The sequence below is a fragment of the Microtus oregoni genome, unplaced genomic scaffold (assembly GCF_018167655.1).
Source record: "Microtus oregoni isolate MIOR12 unplaced genomic scaffold, Mior012 000012F_ref0000307, whole genome shotgun sequence".
NCBI lineage: Eukaryota > Metazoa > Chordata > Mammalia > Rodentia > Cricetidae > Microtus > Microtus oregoni.
The window spans coordinates 23,928,025-23,953,972 of NW_024543071.1; the positions used below are offsets into that span (position 1 = coordinate 23,928,025).

The 25,948-nt window shown below is 41.1% G+C and overlaps 1 protein-coding gene across 9 annotated transcripts in view; it reads left to right on the top strand.

Annotated features, from left to right (window-relative positions):
• Window positions 1-25,948, top strand: part of Cpeb3 (cytoplasmic polyadenylation element binding protein 3) — a 185,740-nt gene that overhangs the window by 57,885 nt on the left and 101,907 nt on the right. For 7 of the 9 annotated variants that reach the window (XM_041661041.1, XM_041661040.1, XM_041661038.1 and 4 more), the window contains exon 3: window positions 17,659-17,818. In XM_041661041.1, coding sequence (XP_041516975.1) covers window positions 17,659-17,818 — 160 coding nt within the window. The remainder of the gene's footprint in view (window positions 1-17,658; window positions 17,819-25,948) is intronic. The other 2 variants (XM_041661044.1, XM_041661045.1) reach the window with 1 other exon arrangement.

A 25,948-nucleotide genomic window follows, 5' to 3' on the forward strand; every position in this document is an offset into this window, starting at 1 on the left:
AGCAAGCTCTAGGTAGCCAGAGCTATAGGGTAAGACTTTGTCTCAAAAAGTAGATAGAAAAAAAAAAGTAGATAGAAAAGAAAAAGATGAAAGTAATTTTGAGGGAAAGTATTACTCTATAGGCCAGGTGTAGTTTTTAATAATATATTTTTCTTAACTGTTATTAAAAGGATTTATTATGAACAACAAACTTAAAATAAACATGTGTTGACCATATAAGCTAACTAGATTGTTCTACGTATTTTAATACTAAGTCTTTGAAATCCAGTGTGCGTTTTTATACCTGTAACACACTTAAGTTTGCTTTATCAGCATTGCAAGTCCTCAGTGTCCACATTTGAATAATGACTGCTACACTGGCCAGGAAGAATGCATCCTATAAAGTCATTTACTTTTACGTTGGGTGTGGCGATCATTTATTTTTAGGCTACGCAGGGTGGCATATGTCTCTAATTCCAGCACTTTGGAAACAGAGGCAGGTAGACCTCTGTGACTTTGAAGTCAGTCTGGTTTACATAGTGAGTTCCTTGAAAAAAATCCAAAAGAAAAAAAACATAGCTCTTGCTCAGCTGACAGTATCATCCCCCCAAATCCAAAAATGGCTGAATTTATATACATTGTATTGCTGCTGGGTTTTTTGTTTGTTTTTGCTTTGGTTTCGTTTTGTTTTAAGACAGGCTTTCTCTGGTTTTAAATTCACTATTCTCTCTTTTTTTTTTTAATTTTTTTAGATTTTATTTATTTATTATGTATACAACATTTCTTCCATGTATGCCAGCAGGCCAGAAGAAGGCATCAGATTTCATTATAGATGGCTGTGAGCCACCATGTGGTTGCTGGGAATTGAACTCAGGACCTCTGGAGGAACAATCAGTGCTCTTAACCTCTGAGCCATCTCTCCAGCCCCTTCACTATTCTCTTAACTAAGTCTTTTAAATGCAAAGATTATAGGCTATACTGACAGACCCGTCTTTAGTTAGTCTTATCTGCTGGGTTCTTTTTTGTTTGTCTTGTTGTTTTTTAACAGAGACATTTTACATATTCTCATTTATTACAACTAAAGATAATCTAGGAATTTTAGATGATGATGATGATGATTATTTATTATTTTGAGACAGGGTTTGTCTGTTTAACAGTCCTCACTGTTCTGGAACTTGCTTTGTAGACCAGGCTGGCCTTGAACTTACTAAGATCCGCCTGCCTCTGCCTCCCAAGTTCTGTGCCACCACTGTGTGGCTGAATTTTGTATTCTTATTATTTAATAATAAGACTGCTTTTTAGACAATCTCATATAGTCTACAGTGGTGGCCTTGACTACTTGACCCTCTATGTTTCATTTTTTTTGTTGTTGTTCTTTCTTTCTTTCTTTTTTTCTTTCTTTCTTTCTTTAAGATTTCTGCCTCCTCCCCGCCATCGCCTCCCATTTCCCTCCCCCTCCCCCGATCAAGTCCCCCTCCCTCGTCAGCCCGAAGAGCAATCAGGGTTCCCTGCCCTGTGGGAAGTCCAAGGACCACCCACCTCCATCCAGGTCTAGTATGGTGAGCATCCAAACTGCATAGGCTCCCACAAAGCCAGTACGTGTAGTAGGATCAAAAACCCATTGCCATTGTTCTTGAGTTCTCAGTAGTCCTCATTGTCCGCTATGTTCAGCTAGTCCGGTTTTATCCCATGCTTTTTCAGACCCAGGCCAGCTGGCCTTGGTGAGTTCCCAATAGAACATCCCCATATTCTCAGTGTGTGGGTGTACCCCTCGCGGTCCTGAGTTCCTTGCTCGTGCTCTCTCTCCTTCTGCTCCTGATTTGGACCTTGAGATTTCAGTCCGGTGCTCCAATGTGGATCTCTGTCTCTGTCTCCTTTCATCGCTTGCTGAAGGTTAATAATCAGGAGGATGCCTATATGTTTTTCTTTGGGTTCACCTTCTTATTTAGCTTCTCTAGGATCACGAATTATAGGCTCAATGTCCTTTATTTATGGCTAGAAACCAAATATGAGTGAGTACATCCCATGTTCCTCTTTTTGGGTCTGGCTTACCTCACTCAGGATAGTGTTTTCTATTTCCGTCCATTTGTATGCAAAATTCAAGAAGTCATTGAAATTCACCATATATTTCTTTCCACTTACATTGCCTCCTTAAAATAAATTATAAGCCTTTGGAGATGGGCCAATGTGGAGAGACCATATTTTCTGCTCATTCTCAGAGTCCATACTCAGTAGACATTTGACTTGAGACACTGACATTAGTACACGGATTATGGTTGTGTATTAGTACACAGTGTTATCCCTTTTCAGTCTGTGATTTAGTTGGTTTGTTTAGGGCAATAGTGTGACTAAGGAGAAGGCTATATTCTAAACCTGTTTTGCAGAAATGATTACGTGCGCTTCCCAGGTGCACTTTAAAAGTGGCGGCTGTAGTTGAAAGCCTCTTATTTTTCCTTTTTGCCTACTAAAAGTTTCTCTGATGATGGCTGAGCAAGGTACTGATTTTTGGGCATAGGAGAAATTTTATTTTATTTTATTGCCAGGTTCCTCAGTAGAACAGTAGTGTTTGCTTTTGACCTAGGGCCCATGGTCTATCCAGTCTCAGGTTCTTAGCCACCCCAGCAGTGTCAGGCATGGGTTCCATCTCATGGAGTGGGCCTTAAATCCAATCAAAGAGTGGTTGGTTTCTCCCACAATGTTTGTGCTACTATTGAACCAGCATATCTCCCAGACAAGTCACCACTGTAGGCCACAGGGTTTGTAGATGGGTTGGTGGTTACCTTTTTCCTCTGGTAGATGCAGAGTACCTTGCCAGTACCATGAATGCTAGTCATTAGGGTGGAACCTGTAGTAGGCACCAGCTTGACTTCTCCGTGTTTGATAAAATATTTAACTGTTGTCTTCAGCAATAGAGCCTTACCAGGAGTTTGTAGAGAATAGCCCTGGCAACAGCTGATTCCATAGACCCCCTTTGGCCATCAGCTTAGCAAGATGTAACCCATTCCTGGCTCTGGAGGACTCACTTGGTGCATAAGATCTCCAGTTAGCCTTGTCTCCCCTATTATTTTTATGAGCCCACTATATTTTGAGAAGCTTCCACAATAGCACGTCTCCATACAGCTCTACAAATGGCCCTTAGTGTTAGTGTCCCTCCCCATACTCCCTCCTTGTTCTTCTCTTCCATCCCTTTCCCCATTTTAATACCTCCACTCTGGTCTCCCCACTATCTTTCAATAACAATATATTCTAGTTTCTCTTTCCTCTCCCCTTCTCCCTTCCTAGGTACCCAACCTCTGTTGTTATTGCACACATATTGAAGGCTTAAAAGCTAACATCCACATAAGAGAAACCATAACTATTTGTCTCTATTTGTCTCTTTGGGTCTGGTTAACTCACTCAGGATGATTTCCCACCTAGTTCCACCCACTTACCTGCAAATTTTATTTTTCTTAACAGCTGAATAATATTTTGTTATGTAAATGTGTACCGCATTTTCATTATCCATCCATCAGCTGATGTGCAAAGTGCAACTAGTCCTGGGCACATGGTCAATATTGATCAGTTCTGCTAATATTTAATTCCAGTAGGCTTTTTGTTGTTTACCTGAGGTGAAAAAATTTGAGTCTTTGGTCTCCTACAGCCCACACTGTTCTCAGATCCTCTAGGTCAACCTTCCTAATGCTGCAACCCTTTTAATACAGTTCCTCATGTTGTGGTGATCTCCAACCATGAAATAATTTTCATTACTACTTCATAACTGTAATTCTGCTGTTACTGTGAATCATAATGCAAATATCTAACATACAGGATATCTGATATGTGACCTCTATGAAAGGGTTGTTCAACCCACAGGTTGATAATAACAGCTGCTCTAGGTAGAGGAGGATGTCCTGAACTTCTGACCTCCTGCCTCCACCTCTTGAGTGCTAAGAGTTTTGAAGACTGTGCCAACAAACCCAGGTTGTGGGGCTGAACCAGGCGTTTTATGCACGTTCAGAAAGCACTGGGGCTACTGAGCTGCATTCCTAGCCCCGATTCCAAGGATTTTTGTTGCTTGTTGTTTTTTAGGTTTTATTATCTGTGTGTTTGATAGAAGTGGTATGTGCGCCACAGTCCAAGTGGGGAAACAACTTTATAGTTGACCTATTTATTGATCCTCTCCTTCCACCCTGACATGGGCTTTGTGGATCGACCTCAGATTGTCAGACCTGTCCCATGCAAGCACTTTACTGCCTAGACCATTGCAATGGGCCTCGAGAGTTTCTGGAAGCCCTGTTGCTGGTTTAATAACAGGAGAAAGGATCTGGGATACACTTAAGTGGGATAAACAATGACCAAAAAAAATGCTGTATTAAAATTTAGGTTGTGTGTGAAAACACCTCATGAGCTGTAATTTACAAATAAAAGGTAGTAAGAGGAAATTATATTATTTGTAGCCTGTTGTGCAGGAGATTGAATACATAGCTCAACAGATAATCGATATGTATTCCTTTCTGAATCCCCAAAGTGGGTGAAAAATTTAAGGCTGCACTAAAATTAAGCTGTTTTCTATAGAATTATTCTGGAATTGTGCGTATTTATACCCAAAGTAACCCTTTGCTATCCTGGTGGAGTCACTAAACTACATCGTTAATGATACTAAGGATTTGGAAAGTATGTATTTCACAGAAGTAAGAGTTGTTTTTTTTATAAACAAACCTTACCTATATTTACAATCTTCAGTCTATATGTCCTGTAAAGAGTCTCTGTCCTTTTATTTCTCAAGGAAATCGAGCAACCTCTTTGCCTCAGGCCTCTTCTCCTGTGTTTGCTCCCGTGATTCCCAAGCACACAGCTGCCACTGCATTTATCTCATTAAATAATTGTGATCTGGTAACTGTGGGTGGATAGGGCTTTTTGTAGTTAGAGACTGGCCTCGCTTGTTTTCATCATTAATGCTTGGCTCATTAAGATTCCCAGTAAACACATGAAACAAATGAGGCACGTAGAGTCTTCAGAACCTTTGGCAAAATCTGTTAGTACTAACGTCCAAAAGTAATAGGAAATTTCTTCTTTTAGAATGTTTTGTAAACAGGGTGTGGTAACATGTGTTTGTGATCCTGCACTAGAGATAGAGATGGGGGGGGGGGGGTCAGAAGCTCAAGTTTGTTCTCCACTACAGTAAGTTAGAGGTCAGGAGGGCCTAGAAGAGACAGACTCCAATAATGAATAAATTCTGTAATGTGGACATTGCATTTTACTGTATGATCTTTACAGTACTTTACTGTTATTAGAGTAATTACAACTTTATTTTTAAAGTAAGTTTTTTAATCTTCCAAAACCCCAAATATTTTAATTAACATGGTTGTTTTAATATATCTCTTTTTTTTTTTTTTTTTTTTGGTTTTTTTCGAGACAGGGTTTCTCTGTAGCTTTTGGAGCCTGTCCTGGAACTAGCTCTTGTAGACCAGGCTGGCCTCGAACTCTCAGAGATCCGCCTGCCTCTGCCTCCCGAGTGCTGGGATTAAAGGCGTGCGCCACCACCGCCCGGCTTTAATATATCTCTTAAATGTGGTAATGTAGCTGGAAATTTCTGGCCCAAGTGGTCCCACAGCTGTTCAGTCCCACACATAGATATAAGTATAAACTGTTTGGCCTCTTAGCTCAGGCTTCTTACTAACTAGCTCTTACAACTTAAATAAACTCATAATTCTTATCTATATTTAGCCACATGGCTTGGTGCCTTTTCTCAGTAAGGCATTCTCATCTTGCTTCCTCTTATCTGGCTGATGACTGCATCTGTCTTTCCTCTTCCCAGAATTAGAGAATTGGTTTGGTCACCCCACCCATACTTCGTGCCTGACTACTGGCCAATCAGCATTTTTATCAAGCCAATATGAGTGGCCAATCATTACAGTGTACAAGAACATTATCCCACAGCACAGCATGTTAACTTTTTTAAGGACTGATTTTTTTTGTTTTGTTTGTTTGTTTTTTGAGACAGGATTTCCCTGTGTAGCTTTGGAGCCTGTCCTGAAACTTGCTCTGTAGACCATGCTGGCCTTAAACTCACAGAGAGATCTGCTTGCCTCTGCCTCACGAGTGCTGGGATTAAAGATGTGCACCACCATTGCCTGGCAAGGACTGAATTTAGTATCAACATCTTCATTAATACACAAAAGAGGAATTGCAGCATCAACCTCATAGGATTGTTATTAAATATCGAGGTAATGCAATGATTTGAGCCATGCAGTACAGGGATGGCACCGTCCATACATGGCAGCTATGACTTAGTTCTACAAGCCTATGTACCAGACCCACTTGTGGAAGACAGAGAACTTTAAGGAGTCTATACTCAGGGAAGGAGCTCACGTGGTCAGGCTTTGTACCATATATCTCTATGAGGCATGCCTTTTTAGACTGAAAACAATCAGAAGCAGTAGGCAGCGCGAGAAGAGGCTCTACTCTTAGTGAGTCATCTCACTGGTCCTCATTTGTAATTAGAACTGTACAATAAACTTGAGATGTAAAATTTTTGTTGCTTACCTGTTTCGTTCATCTAGAAAAGCGGGCTTTGGAAATGGAGTAATAAGTAATATTCTGTTGATTCCTTGGACACCATCTGTCAATGTGGAATGAGTTTATTTGGTAATTACCAGGTACTGTACATTAAATATACACTCATTAACGTGGGTGACTTTTCCAGTGGTGGCCTAAAAGTTGACTGTATTTAGAGATGTCAGTGTGTACATTGGACAGACTACTGTTGCTCTTTGAACAAGAACCCTAGAAGACTGCCTGTTAAGTTGGCAGTTTTTGCTTTCTATCTTGATCCCGAATCCAAGATAAAGAGGATAACAGGGGGCCACAGCAGAAGCGTTCACGTCGCGGCCCCTGTCAGATTCCGGTGAATCTGCGAATTCTGCTGTACATTTCCTCACCTTGCCCCCAGGTCAGATAAGAACTGAAGTGAAAGGAGGATGGTAGATTCCCATGATGCTTCAGGGAGATGGCAGAGCACAGCCAAACACTGCCTGGTCATACATAGGGTGTGTGGAGTCACGGAAGGACACAGTACACCACTATGAGGCATGCCTTTTTAGACTGAAAACAATCAGAAGCAGTAGGCAGCGCGAGAAGAGGCTGCTTGTAGTGGGTGGCATGTATATAGGCTCCTGAAGGGGCACTAATGACTCCGTGCGTCTTAGAAATGCGGCACACATAAGGGTTGGCAGTCCTTTATTTGGCAATGGGTGACTTTGGAATTCTACTTCTGTCTGTCTTAGGTTCTGTTCTTCATCTGCTGGTGGCTCTTGAATGGAACAACTAACCAAGACTTTGTCTTCCAGTGTCATGGGTCAAAAAAGTCAGATCTGGTGCCCATCCCTACCCTGGATGATTATAGGTAGTGCCTTGGTGTCTTAATTTCCCCAAAGCTTCAGGAAGTCTTAGGGCTGTTTGATTGTTGTTTGTTTTGGTTTTGGTGTGGAGGGGCAGGGTCTTATGTAGCCCAGGCTGGCCTCAGATGACTGTAATTAGGCTTACCTTTAATTTAGGCTCTACCTCCCAAGTAGGATTACAAGCAAGTGTCACCATTCTGTGTACTATTTTTTTCCCTCATTTTGTGATAAGATTTTACCATTAGCCTAGGCTGACCCCCCAACCCACAGTCTTTCTGCTTTAGCTTTGAGTGCTAGGATCATAGGTGTGCATCATTAAACCTGACTGGCGTGTGTGACTTTCCTTTCTGTAATTTTATCAAAGTATAATTCATATACCATGAAATAGAATTTTTTAAAGTATAGAAAACAGTAGGTTGTAGTATATTTATAAAAGTGTTCTAAAATATTTGATCATCTCCAGAAGCCGCCCCGTATCCATTGGTGTCAATTTGCATTTGCCCTGATTACCTCAGTTCTAGCCAGCAATCAACATTCTTTGTATCTTTTTGAGTAATTTCCTATTCTGATCATCTCACATAAATAAAATTGCGTGGCGTGATTCTTTGAGATTGACTTCTTTTACCTATAGTGTTTTCAAGGTCATCCTTATTAGGGCAAGGTATTAAGCCCTTCATTTGTTTTGATTGGCGAGTGATATGCGATTACAGGTGTACCTCAGTTCGTTCTCCAGCAGATAGACATTTAGGTAGTTTCTGTTTTTAGAAAGCTTCATAAAGTTGTTATAAGAATCCAGGTACAAACTTTTGTGTGGACTTGGGTTGTAATTTATCTCGGGTAGCTACGAGTAGACTGTGGGGTTGTGTTGCTGAGTGTGTATCTCTGGAGGAAGCGGCCAAAGCGCTGCCGCAGAGTGCCCGTGTCACTGTGCATCCGCCAGCAGTTTATAATAAGGAGCCCGACTCTTCTGCGCACCATCCGAAAATGTCAAAAGGTTTTCCCCTCCCTTTTAGCTTTTCTAATAAATATTCTTTGTGTGTGTGTGTGTGCACGTATGTGTGTGATTCTTTTTGTAAGTGAAAACCTTGCAAAATAAAATCAGCAGAGTTAGAAATAGCAAGTAATTAATTACTAAATATTTAATATGCGCTATGCCTTGCTAGTTTCAGAAAAGAAAGCACAGTATGACTTCATGTCCATGAAACTTAAAGTTGATTGAAGATGGAATGTAAGGAAAGCAGAAGCTATGGCAGGTGCGGAGGTGCGGAGGGAGGCTCTAGGACTGCCTAATCCAGACCAGCTGTGTTTGCATAGTGAGATCCTATCTAAAGAGATGGAGGGGTGGGAGAGGGAGGGAGAAGGACTAGGTGTAGCTGCTACTCCAGTCAAGATGGAAGAATTGCTGGAGACTAGCAGTGGGAGATGGCAGGGACAACCCAAGGAAACTGTAACCAAATATCTGTGATGCTGAGTGTTAGTTCCCTATATTCAGAATATTGAGGTGAATTGGGGTCAGGAACAAATGTTTAGCTGTGCTGGGATTTGGTCCATGTTGTAGACAGTTTTACATAATTAGTAAAAATGAAGAATGTCTTCAGAATTTTCTTTGGGCTGCCAGCTCACAAATAATGACATGGAGACGTTATTATTTATGAAAGCTTGGCCTTAGCTTAGGCTTGTCCCTCTAGCTCTTATAACTTAAATTAACCCATATTTTTTATTAATCTATGTTCTACCGTGTGTCCTACTTTCATCTCTCTTCCATTCTGTGTGTTCAGTTCACGCTGAGTATTGATACCATCTCCTGTGCACCTGATTATCTCCTCTTCCTCTCTCTACCCGAAAGTCCCCAATCCCAGCAGTACATCTTCACACAGTGCACAAATATCCCACAGCAGAAGACTATAAAGAGCTTCGTGTACTTTTGCATATGTCCTAAGATAGGCCTTGATAATCAGGACCAAGCTTCCCCTCTCATTATTAATGAGCTGCTTGGGATGATGATGGTCTGCTTGTCAACACAATGACTTGGAACATCATCAGCTAGTCACTTTCAAAAGTCAGTACGTACAATAAATCAGGACAAGGGACAGATTTAATGTTTGAAGTCCCTTCAAGCCTGTTTATATGGTAGTCCCTGATGGCCCTTTCTGTATCCTCCTTAGGTTTTATTTCTGCCTTTTACATTGCACACCGCCAAATGTGATCTACTTCCCTTTTCCGGCCTCCTTTCTACAGGTCTCACGCTACAGCCTTGACTGGCGTGGAACTCGCTGCGTAGCCCAGGCTGACCTTGCCCTGACCTTGTGATGGTCCACCCATCTCAGCCTCTCAAGTGCTTGCTTGCTTATGAGCTTGTGCCACCTGCCTGACTTTTTCCTCTTTCCCTTTCTTCTTCCTTTGCTCCCTTTTCCCTCTGTTTTGTAGTGTAGAAATGGACCCAAGGGCCTCATACATGCAGACTACCTCGTGATCTTGTAGCCACTTGACACAAGCATGTATGTACTGCTTCAATATGAACTATTGAACACAGTCAGTGATAACAGTTGTTTGTACTGTTTTGTACATTTGACCCCCGCCCCCCAGATTTTCCCTGCAGAATCAGGCTTCTATATGTAGAGTCATTTCAGATGAGTAAGGGTTTGGAAGAACGGGCTTCCCTGCAGCTGATAAACAGAGCCTCTTTTCCTTCTTGTTTTGCCCAAGCCAATGATAAGAGCTGTGAAGAGAATGTCAGAGGGCGGGAGCAGGAAGAGGGTAGGCAGAGCTGTGCCTGAGTTGAGTTGCTCAAACTGGGAGAGGCTGCTATCCTGTGTTTTGTTAAATTGTTTTTAAAACAACACCTGCTGGCCCAGAGCTCCATACATAGCATATAGCTAAGGGATACCTTGAATTCCTGGTTCTGCCTCTACTTCCCAAGTGCTGGGATTACGGGAAATTTGAACACTCCTATTTTTGGGATCAAGCCTGGGGCTTTGTGCATGACATTCAGGCACTCTAATCCCCAGCCTCCTTGATTCTTTAAAAACCTTTTCAAACTTAGGTTATCTTGGTTTGCTATTAGCACATAAAAAAAAAATTACAGTGTGATAAAAAAGGTTAAGGTAATTGGAATTAGTCATCTTCAAGAAGAAAAGATAGGAACTAGTTATTTCTGTTTAGCTCCTAATCTTATTCAAGGTTATATTTAGGACTGTTGTATTGAAGACCTTTAAAAAACAAACAAACAAACATATTTTAAAGGATATTTAAACTGGGTGTGGTGGCGAATGTTTTTGAGGCAGGAGATCTCGAGTTAGAGGCTAGCCTGCCACCTGGTCCACAGAGAGAGTTCCAGCCAGGGCTACACAGAGTAACCCTGTTTTGAAAAACCAAAAGAAAAAAGTCAGTTTTCTAAGGATATTAGGTTGTATGGAAAGAACAATGCTTGCCTGTGGCTAATTGTCTCCTTATCTAGCAACAGCTTTAACAGCCTCGAGGCGTAAAATAAGGGGCTCCATTCTTGAGAGAAAGGAAACTCTGTCTGTGGTAAAGCTTTTCTCCTCTTTCCCTGCAAGGACAGAGTTCCCTTTATTTAAAGAGGTTTTTACTTTTGGGTAATGTGTGCCAGATTACTTGTCATTTCAGTAAACTGCAAATTAATAAAGAACCCCCTTTTCTGGTCGGGTTATATAACAGCTAATAGTAGTAGTTGGTTTAGAGGCACAAAGTCCAACACTTCTATGCAATTCATGGAAAATTTTTACTACGTATGTAATTGTTTGCTGCTCCTATTTAGTAGTCAGCACTAAGTGTTTGATCTGTTCCTTGTATTCTTAATTGCATCTGTGCTTGAAGTCGCTCTATGCTGGGTTCTCATGTATTTATTGCTTCTGGTTTTTACTTAGGGCTAGGAAAGTCCATAAATCTTTGTTTCAGTGTTAGTGACGTTATTAATAGAAATCATGGGTTGAGGGACAGTTGTGCCCAAGTAGAGCAAGATGAAGTTAAAGGATTAAATGGACAGGAGCTGAGTCAGTGGATAAGAGCACTGACTGCTCTTCAAGAGGACCTGGGTTCAATTCCCAGCACCCATGTGGCAGCTCACAACTGTAATTCCAGTTCCAGGAGATCTGACACCTTAATATAGATATACATGCAGGAAAAAACAGCAATGCACATGAAATAAAGAAATAATTTTTTTAAAAAGGCCAAAAAAAAAAAAACCAAACAAAAACCCAAACGACCAAATGGATATGCTTAGAAAATTAGGGACAATGAATGAAATCCCCAAGTAAGAAATGATTTCATAGATCTACATTGAAATGATGACATGATTACCTTGTAAGAAAGATGTATTTATGATTGGATAGAGGAGGGGAAAGGCGAAACTATAACGTACTAAAAGGGAGCTGTCCAGAAGCATAGTATTGGTCAAAGAAAGCAAATTTTCATGTTTAGAGAAAAGTAATATAGAAGGAGAGAGAGAAATATAATTCTTAGTGTCTGTGGTGGGTTGGTCTCAGGGCTCCCTGTGCAGATAACCAAAATCTACATTCAAATTTGTGCATTGGTATACAACCTATACATATCCTACTGAAATTTTAATCTTAAAATATTTCTATTTCCTTTGTTGTTTGGGGTGTTGTTGGGGAGGTCAGAGAACAACTTGTGGGATCTGGTTCTCCTGACTCGGTTGTCAGGTTTCCTGTGTCAAGGTCCTTTCCCTGCTTAGTCATCCCAGCCCATGAAACTTGGGATCAATTCTGGGTTACTTACAATACCCGCTGTGTAAACGCTGTTATTGAGAAAATGGGGCAGTAAAAACTTTGCATGTGTACAGTACAGCTGTCCTTTGCTCAAGCATTTGTGCTCTGCTTCCCAGTCTACAGACACCAAATCTGTGCTTTCCTGGAAGGGCCCAACTTTGTATTCTTATACATTCGCAAAACTACATGCCAAATATTTATAGTGATCAGAAAGAGAAGGTAGGACTGGAGACTTCGGTATTTTTTGTTGTGGTGCTCTGTGTTTTGTGTATGCTTGAGAAGAATCAATTCATCAATTAAGCCATACAAAAAATATCCATTTTAAAAAGATAGGTCAAGCCAGTGCCATGCAGCCGTGCCATCATAGTCCTGGAGAGACTAAGGGAAACCCAAGCGTGAGGCCACTGGATCTTACCTGTCTCCAGGTCTTAAACAACAAAACTGAGAACTCCAGGCTGGAGTTTCAGAGCCAGATTCACTGCCTCACCCCACTTCCAGCCAGTCCACCAACCTCTGGGCCCTGCCTGGGACCACAGGGAGCTGGACCCCAATCCCTACTTCAAAGACCACCCCCACCAAGTCAGTCCCCTTTTCTGTTGGCTTGTTTGTCACCCACCTCTCCCACAGTGCCAAGCTGGGACTGCTCAGAATTTCTGAAACCAGAGTTCCAATTGAGACTTTGCTACCCTACCTGCCATGTTGATCAGGGACCACTGTGAGTCTGAACCCTGAAACTCAGTGACCCTGACAGACTTGGGTAACAGCAAAGACCAAACAGAAGCCAAATGTCTTAACTTCAAGGCTACATAGGGAGGCCTCTGTCTCAAAACAAACTAACGGAAGTATGGTATTGGCATAAAAACAGACAACAATGATCAGTGAAATAGAATTAAAGACCCCCGACATGGGGCTGGAGAGATGGCTCAGTGGTTAAGAGCACTGACTGCTTTTCCAGAGGACCCGGGTTCAATTCCCAGCACCCACATGGCAGCTCACAACTGTCTGAAGATCAGTTCCAGGGGATCTGACACTTCACACCAATGCACATAAAATAAAGTTAAATAAACCATAAAAATATTAAAAAAACAATAAAGACCCAGACATATATGAACACCTGATTTTGGATAAAGAAGCCCAAAATGCACACTGAAGAAAGCAGCATCTTCAACAATTGTTGCTGGTCAAACTGGATAGCTTCATATAGAAGAATGAAAATAGATTCATGTCTATCACCAGACAGAAAACACAGCTCCAAGTGGATTAAGGACCTCAACCTAAGACCAGATACCCTGAACCTGATAGAAGAGAAAGCAGGGAATATGCTTGGATTCACTGGCACAGAAAAGGGCTTTCTGCAAGGACCCCTGTTACATAGGCATTAAGATAAACAATAAATGGGACCTTGTGAAACTAAAAGGCAAAAGACATCATTCAAGCAAGGAGGCAGCCTACTAAATGGGGGAAAAAAATCTTTGCCAATTATGCATCTATCTGGTAGGTTTGCAACGTGACTGAACAGTTGCATAAGCTCCGTCTATCCCGAGGGTGGCAGAGAATTGACAACACTCAGTGCAGTGCCTAGCATATTACAAGGTACCATGGTTATTTTCCTATTTTATTTTTAGATGCTTTAGAAAGAGGGGGATCCAGCCTGTGGAGGTCAGAAAACTTGAAGGAGTTGTTTCTCTCCTTGAATTGTGTGTGTCCTGGGTATCAAACTCAGGTCATCAGGCTTAGCCCAAAGCTCCTTTATCCACTGAGCCATCTTGCTGACCTGCCATGGTTATTTTCATCATTTGGTTCCCAGATACTGTTGGCTGTTAAAAATCTTCTACTTTGTGTTTCTGGGAAAGGAAACACCCGAGTATAAAAAAAAGCCAGAAAAGCAGGGAGTAAACAACCTGGAACTGAGAGGTGGGGCGGTGGATGAGCTGGAGAGTGATCAAGGCTCTTCTGGTTTATTACTAGTCACTTGAATGAGGTTATTGACCAAGGTCACAGGAGCCAGGTGGCTTGTTTGGCAGAGGTGGAAGAAGCCTCTCTAGATTGTCTGGGTTAGGTAAAGAGGAGTTTTAAAAAGAGAGAGGCTAGGAGGTGGTAGGCACATGAATTTGATTGAATTTGGACCCTGGTGCTGCCACTGTAACCTTTCACTACCGACTCCATCTGCACAAGATGGGGACAAAACCTATCTTCTTCCTAGAGACTTTGTCTCTTCAGGCAAGAGTCTCATTGTGCAGCCCAGGCTACCCGCACACCCTCCATCCTCCTGCCTCAGCCTCCCAAGAGTGCTACCATTATACATGCTCCTTACCTTTGCCTGCTTTCCTTGAGTAGTGAGACAATTTTAAATACTTGATAAATTTACTAATATTCAGGCAGGGGAAAGAGGTTGAGACTCATGCAGTGTGGACATGAACCACTGTCGGATACGAACATCTGCCTCCTTTCTTCCCTCCCTCCCTCCCTCCCTCCCTCCCTCCCTCCCTTCCTCCCCTCCCTCGTTTGTTTTATTTTCAGGATAGGATTTCTTTGTGTAACCCTGGCTGTCTTAGAACTCAATCTATAGACCAGGCTGGCCTCAAACTCAGAGATCCGCCTGCCTCTGCCTCCCGAGTGCTGGGATTAAAGGCGTGCGCCACCACCTCCTGGATCCTAGAAAACTTTTCAGTTTTAAGGGTATGCATGCATCTATTTATTTATTTATAAATATTTATTTATTTATTTAATATGTATGCAATATTCTGTCTATGTGTATGACTGCAGGCCAGAAGAGGGCACCAGACCTCATTACAGATGGTTGTGAGCCACCATGTGGTTGCTGGGAATTGAACTCAGGACCTTTGGAAGAGCAGTCAGTGCTCTTAACCTCTGAGCCATCTCTCCAGCCCGCATGCATCTATTTATAACATTCTAGGTAAAATGGGCCTTGAAGAAAGCGTGCCCCTTTCCTAGAAGGACTCCCCACTGAGGGAGGCACATGGGAAGAAACAACAAGAAGAAGATATTAGTTCCAGCCTGCAAGGATCAGCATGACTGCTTGCTTGTCTACTCTGCCTCGAGTGGATTCTTGCTTCTTGCTGCTCTGGCTATAAACTCTCGCTGATTGTGTGATCTGCTCCTGTGTCCTGACTCAATTCTTCTCCTGGAGAACATACGAATTGAGACTGCTTCCGGCTTGAGACCAGAGGAAGCCAGAGACCTCCCCACAACACAGCTATATGGTGTTCATCAAAAAGATGAATGCTGTGCCACAGATATAAAGTGATGAGGCGCGAATAGAATTAATTTTAGGAGAAAATGTCTCTTAATGGATTGCAGTTTTGTTCAGTTAAAAAGCATGTGAAAATTCTGTTATGCCTTTCACATGTCACGTTTTCATCTGCTGAACATTAATGAACCCTGTTCAGTTTGTACCCCTGAACTTCTGGATGTTTAAATCTATGTTGCAGTACTGATATGTGGCATCGAAGAAGACATGTTGTGTGCTTCCTACTGTTGTAGTAGACACTGTACAGGTAGTGATGTGTGCTTACTTGTAGAGGCTAGAGTTGATGCTGGGAGTTCTTAGCCATCAGTCTCCACCATATTTTTGAGACAGATTCTCAGACTGAACCTGAAGTGGCAGACTTAGCTAGACTGAATGGCTAGAGAGTCCAGTCTGCCTGTGTTGGGTTTTCTAGATGAGTGATGGATCTGAACTAAAGTTCTCTAGCTTCTGGGACACATACTTGACCATCTCCACCATCTCCAAAGCACTGGGCTTGGCAGCAAGTCCCTTTCCCCACTGACCATCTTGCTGGCTTTTCTTATAAAATATTAAGTATGTTTGAACTGGAGTCCAGGAGAGAGGAAGCACACTAGGAGAATCTAGTTTAACTTTGGATATCGGTCCTCAGGGGCCACCCACTGTTCTTTAGAGATAGGGTTTCTCACTGACCTAGCACTCTCTGAACAGGACAGGATGGCTTGCAGTGAGCCCCAGGGATCTTCCCGTCTCTGTCTCCCCAGCACATGCCACATAACCTGTGCTTTTATGTAGGTTTGGGAGAGCTCAAGTCCTTGTGCCTGCAAGGCTAGCACTTTGCCAACTGAGCTATCTTCCCCAGCCCAGGAACTTGTACTTCAACCAGAATGACACGTGATTTGGACAGTTCGACTGATTTAAGGATCACTTCAATTTAGACAGATGAGACACCCTCCTAAATACGTTCTCTAATTTTCCTGATAGGTAGTCACCTAAACTCTTAAAGCCTCCCCTGACTGGAACTCATTACCACCATGCCAGCAAGGTTATTTCATCAGTGATTACATGCAATATTATGTATGCTTCCATAGAAATCATTGTTTACTATCCTGTGTGGATCGGGCCATCTTCTTTGGACAGAATTTCATACTCTTTAGGGTATTGGTTTTGAGTGTGGATCTGGGTTCTAATCCTTGCTAAACTCACTTTCCTTATATATACAATAGATGTGTTTTTACTCGCCTGGAAATATTGCACTAAAGAGTAAATGGAAAAACAGTGACAACAAAATGAAAAACAACAGACTGCCTTGGCCAGAAAGATTCTTGAATGTCATCAGACAACCTTTTCTTTTAGGGGAAATGGAGGAGGGTCAGGGTCTTGCTGTGTAACTCAGGCTATCCTTCTATGGCGATCTCCTAACTGCTGGAATAATAGGCAAGTCCCACCATACTCTGTCAAATATCTGTTTGAAGACTGTTCTTTATTGTTTAACCTCCTCTTCATGATGAATTTTTATTTCTTGCTTTAAAAAATTACCAGATGATGGCCTTTAATCCCAGCACTTGGGAGGCAGAGGCAGGTAGATCTCAGTGAGTTCGAGGCCAGCCTGGTCTGCAGAGCGAATTCTAGGACAGCCAGGGCTGTTACACAGAGAAACCCTGTTTTGAAAAATAAAATAAAACAAAAAATTATTTTGTTGCATTAACTTATTTATGGGTGTGTGTGTGCAAGTGCATGTCCCAGAATGCTTGTAGAGGTCAGAGGGAGGACAACACGTGGGCTGGGGGGCGTTAGTTCTCCACTTTCAGTTTTCTTGAGTTTATTTTTCTTTTTCCACATTAAAAAAAACTTTCCATGTGTGAAATTTGATAGTCATAAATATTAAAGTGAATTATTACAATTACTTTGAAATCATTGTCATGTTTTGCCTTTCATATTTTGAGGCAATGCCTATGTGTAGTTCAGACAGGCCTGCACAGGCGAAGCTGCTGTTCCTGTCACCTCAGGCCTCTTTATACAACAACCTTCGATCTTTTCAGAAAGGTGATGCTGATTTTACACTAAGTTCTCGGTTGTTCTCTGGGTGCCTATATTATAGACGATCAGAAAAAGGATGTGCTTTAATTATAGGCACTTCTATTGGAAGTGTTGGTTCTGTCATTGTTCTTACTAAAGAGTGAGTGTGGTTTTAGAATTGCCTGTGACTTCCATTCATGTTGCCAGTCTACATCAGGAAGGAGAACAAATGTTGATTTTATGAAGTAATTTTATTTATTGTTTTGTTCTGTGTTTCTATTTTTAGGACCGGAGTAGGCCCTATGACACTTTTAACTTGCACTCCTTGGAGAACTCCTTAATGGATATGATAAGGACTGACCATGAGCCTCTGAAAGGTAAACACTACCCTCCCAGTGGCCCACCAATGAGTTTCGCTGATATAATGTGGAGGAATCATTTTGCAGGTTAGGAATATTCATATGTCCATTCTTGCTTGGTGTTTTAAGCAAAAATCAGCTTTTTAATAATTGTGATTTTTTGTTTATTTGTTTTTTGTTCGTTTGTTTGTTTTGCTTCTGTAAAGCATTGTGGAATGTTTTTAAAGTTTTCTTTTTTAACCTGGGTTCAGCTACCTACAATAATCATAGCTGGTAACCTTAATCTGTTTATCTGGAAGAAGTACGTGTTGGGTAGCTGAGGTCATGGTTATAGCATGAAACCTGAAGCCACATTTTCTGGGCTTTGTACATTTGGAATCTTTAGCTGAATCTGCAGAATTCATTTAAGTCCAGGTATACCTCAAGAAAGTATGGCATTTAGTAAATCAGTCTCCAAAACCCCTACAGGAGGCTTCATTGTGTTAAGAGTCCAACCCTTTCCTAGCATGGGAGCACCAGAGCACAGCTTATGTGCAGCCAGTGGCCCTTTGCACAGTGCGGGCTAAAGCACAGGAAGATATCTGAAAGTATATGCATGTTTTAAGTTCATTATGAGGTAAACTGTTGCATGATCAACAATAGTAGGACTTAGAGAGCCTGTGTAAACTCATAATTACAGGTGTTTTTTTTTTATAGATTATTTGACATTTTAGAGACTCAACAGTATTTTAACACTGTGATGCAAGTTACTGGTATGGAAATACCCACTCCATTTTGAGTTAGACCTTTAATTAAAAACTGAACAGTTTGTCACAGGGATGACCATCTTGAGTGAATTCTACGACTTCTGGAATTGTGAGGACTTGTTCCTCTCTGGCATTCACTAGGCCCTTATCTAAGATGTGACCAACTGAATACCAGACATTTATCCCCCCTCCCCACCAGAAATCCTTTTCACCATTTTCTTGTCATTCTCATCTTTTCCCTGCTGCTTTTCTTATTTTCCAGTGAAGTAGTAACAGTAGGCAATGGAGAAAATAAAGTCTCTGGGGAAAAGCTAGATTTTTAAGGCCTTCAGCAAAAGAAAAAAGCAAAGGAAAAAATGCTGTTATATTTAGTCACTTACCACACACATATTCTTCAGTTAAAGATTAGGTCCATGGTAATTTGAGGCCTGTTATACTTAGAGGTGAGAATGATGTAAAACATGATACTCACAGATTGTTTTTAGACTCTTTTGAGGTTGGATTTATCGTTTTTCTCTACCATGGATAGCCTCTCCTGATTACCCTGCCACGTAACTCCTCTTCTCTTTGTGTACCTCCTGTGTCTTGGGCTGTATTCTCTGCCTGCCCCCCCATCTCTCCCTCTCCCTCTCTCTCTTGTCTCTCTCTTCCTTCTTTCTTTTTTCTGTGACAGGGTCTTACTGTATAGTTCAGGCTGTCCTAGAACACATTCTATATCCCAGGCTGACCTTCGAACTCAAGGCAATTCTCTTGCCTCATTCTTGTGACTGCTAGGATTGTAGGGTTACACCTTTGTATTCTTCTTTCAGTAAGAAATTAGGACAGGATTTTAGATTATAGTCTCTACATTAATTTTTAAGAATTTTATATATAGTGGTAAAGCAGAAACTATTTGAGCCTCATTAAGTATAGCACTGGCATAGTAAGAGGGTAACCTCATTATGATGTAAATACCGATTCCATTTGTGCTGTCCTTTTAAAATTACAGGCCCCATTATCTCTGCAGACTTTTCTTCACTAGCAAATATGAGGTAAAATCCTGCTTCATCATACATTCTAATGAGTTGGGAGACCTTTAGTGTATATTGTTTTATAATCTGAATATGGCTTCAACTTCCCAATTTGCCATATTGTACTGCATGATTTCCTATACACAGACTACTTCCCTGAAGTCAGTGACATCACTATGTCCCTGTGGTCAATGACATCACTTGCACCGTTAAGAAAATATTTTGACACTGGGCATGGTGGTGCATATCACAGTCTCAGCTCTTGGGAAGCAGAGGCAGGAGGATGATATAAGCTCAAGGCCAGCCTGAACTTATACATAACAAGTTCCTGGCCACACAGAGCTGCATAGTAAGACTTGTCTCAAAAAACCAAGAACAGGAACAAAGAAGGAAACAGAGGAAAGAAGATGTGTGAGGTGCTTTTCACTTTGAAAAAGTAAAGAAGATTGTCAGACTAAAGATTTGGCTATGAAGTTGAGCTGGATAGAAAGCTCAGCCTTCAGGCTGCAGAGATAGCTCAGCCTTCAGGCTGCAGAGATAGCTCAGCCTTCAGGCTGCAGAGATAGCTCCAGTCTGAGTACTTGTCTTGCACCATTATGGCCTGAACTCTTTTATGCCTAAAAGAGTTGGGCATATTAGTGTGTGCTCACAATCCCAGTGCTGGGGAGAGACAGGCAGACAGACCCTTGGCACTCACTGGCCAGTGGGCCTAGTCAGCTTATTAATTCCAGGCCATGGGAGACCCCATCTAAAAAGCAAACAAAAAACTATAACCTCACCAAAAACATGTGGATGGTACCCAAGGAATGATAGCAGAGGTTGTCCTCTGTTGGATCTCCACATGCACACATATGTATCTGCACACATGAAATGCATATACATACAAGTAACTTAAAGCAAAGAAACAATATGATGGTTGTAGCCTTTAGTTTCTATTTTCTATAATAAATACCTATGTTTCTTTCTGATATTTATAATTTATTAATAGAACTTAAATTTAGACTTTCTAGTTTTCCTTTTTCCTAGGTGATGTTGTTGTAAGTTTTTCTTCACATAGTTTTTGCTTAGGGCACATTCAGATGGCCTATGGTTCTAAAGATAGAAACATCATGTGGGTTGAGGCATTAGGAGCTAGATGATACATTAGGGCATCTACTGTGTGCTGGGATGTGCTTTGCCCTGTTCCATCTTGTTTTCTTTCCTTCCAGAGTATCCTCCTTAGATCCTCAGTCTTTTCCCTCTTCAATATGGAAACACTGTTTGTGGGGTGGGTGGGGTATGCGTGTCTTGAGACTCGAATAGAATTGGATTTTGGGGTACTCATTTGAACTGGTGTTATTTTTCTTAGAAATTGGCTTTCTTGAGGAAAGATCCCATATTTTGCTTACTATACAAAAAAGTTCAAATAATACATAATGAGTCAAAAAAGAAAGTTAAAAAGCCTACAGTAGGCTCTATACATAGAAAAAGCATAGCTATTTAGCTGTCTTTATTAAGAACCTTCCAGACATTCTACACTTTCTATATAGGAGATGAAATTTCAAAATGCAGCCTTTCTAACTTTATAGTCAGCCCAAACTGGATTTTAGTTCTTCATCTGCCTCTAGTTGACTATTGAACTGGATCCATTGGCTTCTTTAAAGATAAAACATCTTATAAAACAGGCGAGAAGATGACATCCCTGGCACAGGGAACTGCAGATACCACATGGGGTTTCCTAAGGAGGTGGATGTGGCTTATTTCTTGACTTCCGTAATAAATTAAGCCATATCAGTACAGATTTATTTCTTGCCCAATGTTGGCAGCAAATTGTCAGAGCTGTTTTTATTTTCATAGATAAGTAGTGATTACTGAAGGAGAAACCATCACATGTGTAGGAGAAAGAAACTGTCCTAGGTTACTTGACTTTCTAACTGTTCTGTTGTTGTGAAGATACTCCATGAACAAGGCAACTTACAAAAAAAAAGTATTTAACCAGGGACTTGCTTGCTGTTTCAGAGGGTGAGTCCATGACCATCATGACAGGCAAGCATGAAATAGGAGCAGTAGCCGAGCACTTGAATCTCAAGCTGGAGGTGGGGCTTGGGTAGAAGGGGAGGAGGGGAGAGAGGGGAGAGAGAGATCACAGAGAGACTGGGTCTGGTGTGGGTGTTTGAAACCTCAGAGCACAGCCATGGTGACGCACTTTTTCCAACAAGGCCACCTCCTAATCTTTTCCAAAGTAGTTTCATCAACTAAGTACCAACCATTCAAATATGACACAAAATTACTTCATGATATACTTAAAATGGACATTGTGTATATTCACAGTGGTAGTCATATAGAAGATATCAATATTTATTTAAGAAATATTTAGTGAAAAATCATTTTATTCAAGCATTCTTTTAAGTCAAGAAAAAGAAAAGGCTAGAGTGAGAATATGAAGTTTAGGAAAAGACTTCCGATTCAATAAATTAGACCTCACAGTTTTTTGTTGCGTTTGCGCTCATGCTGGGTCAGTCTAGCTGACGAATCACAGAGGAGTGGCTTGTGTGGGGTACACGTGTATGTAGCTCAGTCATAGAGCAATGTACATAGAGTCATTGAGTATGTAACTCAATGGTAGAGCATTGGGGGATACACGTGTATGTAGCTCAATGGTAGAGCATTGGGGGATACACGTGTATGTTGTATGTAGCTCAGCGGTAGAGCACTGGGGGATACACGTGTATGTAGCCCAATGGTAGAGCACTGGGGGATACACGTGTATGTAGCCCAATGGTAGAGCACTGTGCGGAAGCCCTTGGTGGGAATCCCAGCACATGTAACCTGCAGGAAAAAGGAAAGGAAAAAAGTGCCTTCTGGTGCAGTGACTGGCTAACTCAGTTTGGCTGAAACAGTGACAGAATAAAGGTCTTTTTGCCTTCCAATTTTTATATATATCACCTTCTCACTTAAGAGATGCCTCATATTGATGAGACAGGAGGGTTTGAGACAAATATAAGACATAGAGTTGTGTGCCAGGCAGTGGTGGCACACTCCTTTAATCCCAGCACTTGGGAGGCAGAGGCAGGCGGATCTCTGTGAGTTTGAGGCCAGCCTGGTCTACAAGAGCTAGTTCCAGGACAGGCTCCAAAGCTACAGAGAAACCCTGTCTCAAAAAACATATATATAGTTGTGAATATTCTTACTTTGTTTCTAAGCACGGGAATCCTTGAATTAGCAGAGGTAGGAGTGGTGGAAGGAACTGATCTCTGCTCAAATTCAACCCTCCTCTTAACTATGTAGAGAGAAAGGATTTCTAGTGTTAGAAATAAGACTAGAGAAAGGAAAAAAGAGTCATCACTCTGCTCTCTTTGTATGAGACTGACTCCTGACTTGGAAACCTGTGGTCATCAGGCTTGATTGGTCAGTCACCCTCCCTACTAGAATAAATAAGGAAATAGCAGCCATATGCTTTGGACAGAGTAGCTGATTGATAGAAAGCAAGATCCCATCCTCAGGTTGGGGAAGCACCATATAGCAGGCAGCTAGACAACAGCAGGAAGGGAAGGGCTTCCTCTATCCAGTGCATCCTCACTCTGACACCAGGGTGCTAGTCTGGCAGCCTGGGGATAGTGTCTGATGAACTGTTTCTGTAGGTTGAATTTTCTCTTCCTTTGTCATTCATGGGACTGAGATTTGAAATATGAAAAGAGCAGGTGTTGGTTGAGAAGGGCCTGCATTTCAAAGATATACTGAAAAAGTCAGGAAAAAATAGCTCATTTTCTGGTAATAGTGCTTCAGCACATTTAAATTGACAGAAACTTGGAAGATATGAATGCCACCCTTTGCTTTATAGAGACACTTTTTGTATTTAAATGTAATATGACAGAGACACAAAATTGGTTCCCTTTAGGGAATTGTTGGGTCCCTTGTTTTTTAAAAAGAAATGTATGTTCTTTACTCTTTTTTTTTTTTACATGATCCCTCCAGAAGAAAATAGGCTGTTTATTTTGTAGCTTGAATCATTGCTTAGTTTTATTTCACTGTCAACTTCTTTCAACCTATGTCAGTTTGTCCTTTACAAAGTTAGTCAATTCTTAGCTTCACTTGTAGATCAATTTGCCAAGTGTCTCAGTTTGGTTTCCAACTCCTAAAGTGAAGAAAGACAGAAGACCCTATAGACTGTTTGAGGCCGATTGAGTCACCAAGAAGTGATTGTTCTTATCCATATTATTTCCAACCCTTTCTTCTCTGTGAGGCTTCCTTGTCCCCTAGGCTAATCCTGAACTTCTGTACTTGAGATCCTCCTTGTCTCACCTTCCTCTGTCTGTTACTTGCCCTGGTTTTCCCTGATTTAAGATACGACATTTTCATCATCTACTAGTTAGGAAAGAAGATTATACCTGGGTACTAACTTGTGAAATTCTAATTCAGTTAAGCTGCAACCTTACCCAAGGAAACAAGTGCAAAGGATTTAAGAATTTTTTTTTATATATTTTTTAAATTTTTTATTTATTATGTATACAATATTCTGTCTGTGTGTATGTCTACAGGACAGAAGAGGGCACCAGACGTCATTACAGATGGTTGTGAGCCACCATGTGGTTGCTGGGAATTGAACTCAGGACCTTTGGAAGAGCAGGCAATGCTCTTAACCACTGAGCCATCTCTCCAGCCCAGGATTTAAGAATTTGTAGCGGTTGTGATGTGATGTCAAGTATGCCTGTGGCCCCGGTTGCTAAGAAGGGTTTGGCTGGAGACCACAGGACAGCCTGACCCTCCCAGGAGAAGAAAAAAAAAAAATCTTGACCAAAATTGTCCATTGATTTCAGTTCTGAGCTCACAGTTTTTGCTTATTGGTTATTTGGAACAGATCTATAATACTATATTATAGTACCAGATTTTACCATTGCCTTAAAAGAAATTCGGGTTTTAAAAAATATTATTTATAACCCACAGAGAAACCCTGTCTCGAAAAACAATATATATATATATATATATTATTTATGTGCTTACGTAGAGTTCACAGCACAGTTTGTAGGAGTCTGTTTTTCTTTTACTGCCATGTCTTAGGGACTGAATTCAGGTCGTTGGGCTTGATGGCAAATTTACTTTCTGAGCCATCTAAGAGCTTCGAGATCTGCTGCCCTCTCCACCCTCTCTGTTGTTTTGGGACAGGGTCTTGCTGTGGAGCCAAGCTGGTCTTAAACCCGAGATTCTTCTGCCTCAGCCTTGGTATTACATGTGTGTTCACCTCACCTGACTTCACTCTTTCTCTAGGAGTGTATCTCTAACTTTTTAGAGAAAAATAGGTAACAGTTAAAAGACTATTTTCTTGAACAAAGCACTAGCATTCTCTTTGAAGCTGCTTAAGTTCTTGACTTTTTTTTTTTTAAGTGGGTGATTAGAAAAAGATATGTTATATGCTGAAGAACTGACTTTGGTACTAATTTTGAATTAATAAAAATCTAGTTTTTATTTTGTATGGGTTCATTTGGGATCTGAGATTTAAATACCTATCAGGTAGATTTTTAAATATGAATAAATAGAGTTTATGAAGTGTGATCTTTTTCTATTCTAAGTAAACAAACCTAACTCTATTCTCTATCCTCTGTCTCCATGCTGTCCTAACTCCTGTTATGTCCTGTGATGTTAGCAAAGTGGGGCAGTCTCAGCAAGACTAAGGATGCCTTCCAGCTTTTGAAACCTTATATTTTACACTATACGCGAACGATAGCTAGCTGACAAGAACACTTTAAAAATAGCAGACTCACGGACAGGTGACAGATGTCACCCTGGCAGCACCAGACTGCAGTAACAAAATCACCAGATGTCACACGCTTAGTCCTGTTTTCACAGCTGATTCAACAGCAGCATTTGTTGGACAAAAGGAAGCAAAAAGAAACGGCCTCCTGAATTTAGCATCAGGGTTTCTTCTGCTGCTACACACACTTTCTCTTTCCCCCAAATCCTGTAATAAGTATTAAAGTTTAGTGCACAATGCACTAAGAAAACATTTTAAAATGATCACAGTCTTAGGAAAGAAAGCTTCATGCATGCTGTCTTCAGTGATCTTATTTTTTCCACGTAGCTAATTTGTATTCAGTGAAAAAAATAGATTGCATTTATACTCTAAACACTACTTTTTCCAAGATATAAACTAAAAAGTCATATCTAACTTTACCAAAAACATTTATTTAATAGGAAACCTAGATTATATCCAGGTTATAGATTCTAGGGATCCAGTACTGACACAGAGCTCCTTATGAGACTTATGTTAATTTTTATCTAAAGACCCATTGGAAAAAAATTAAGGAGAAGACCAGGAAAGGTAAAAACTACAGTGTTTTTTTTTTTCCCCCAAGCAGCAGAGCCTTCTCCTGTAAGACCTGTCCAAACTTCTTGCTCTGCTTCTTAAGGAAGACAGTTGCAAGTGGCCAATGAGGTGAGAGGACAGTAACTAGGAAGCAGCCCGCTTCTTCTCAAGTTCATCTTGA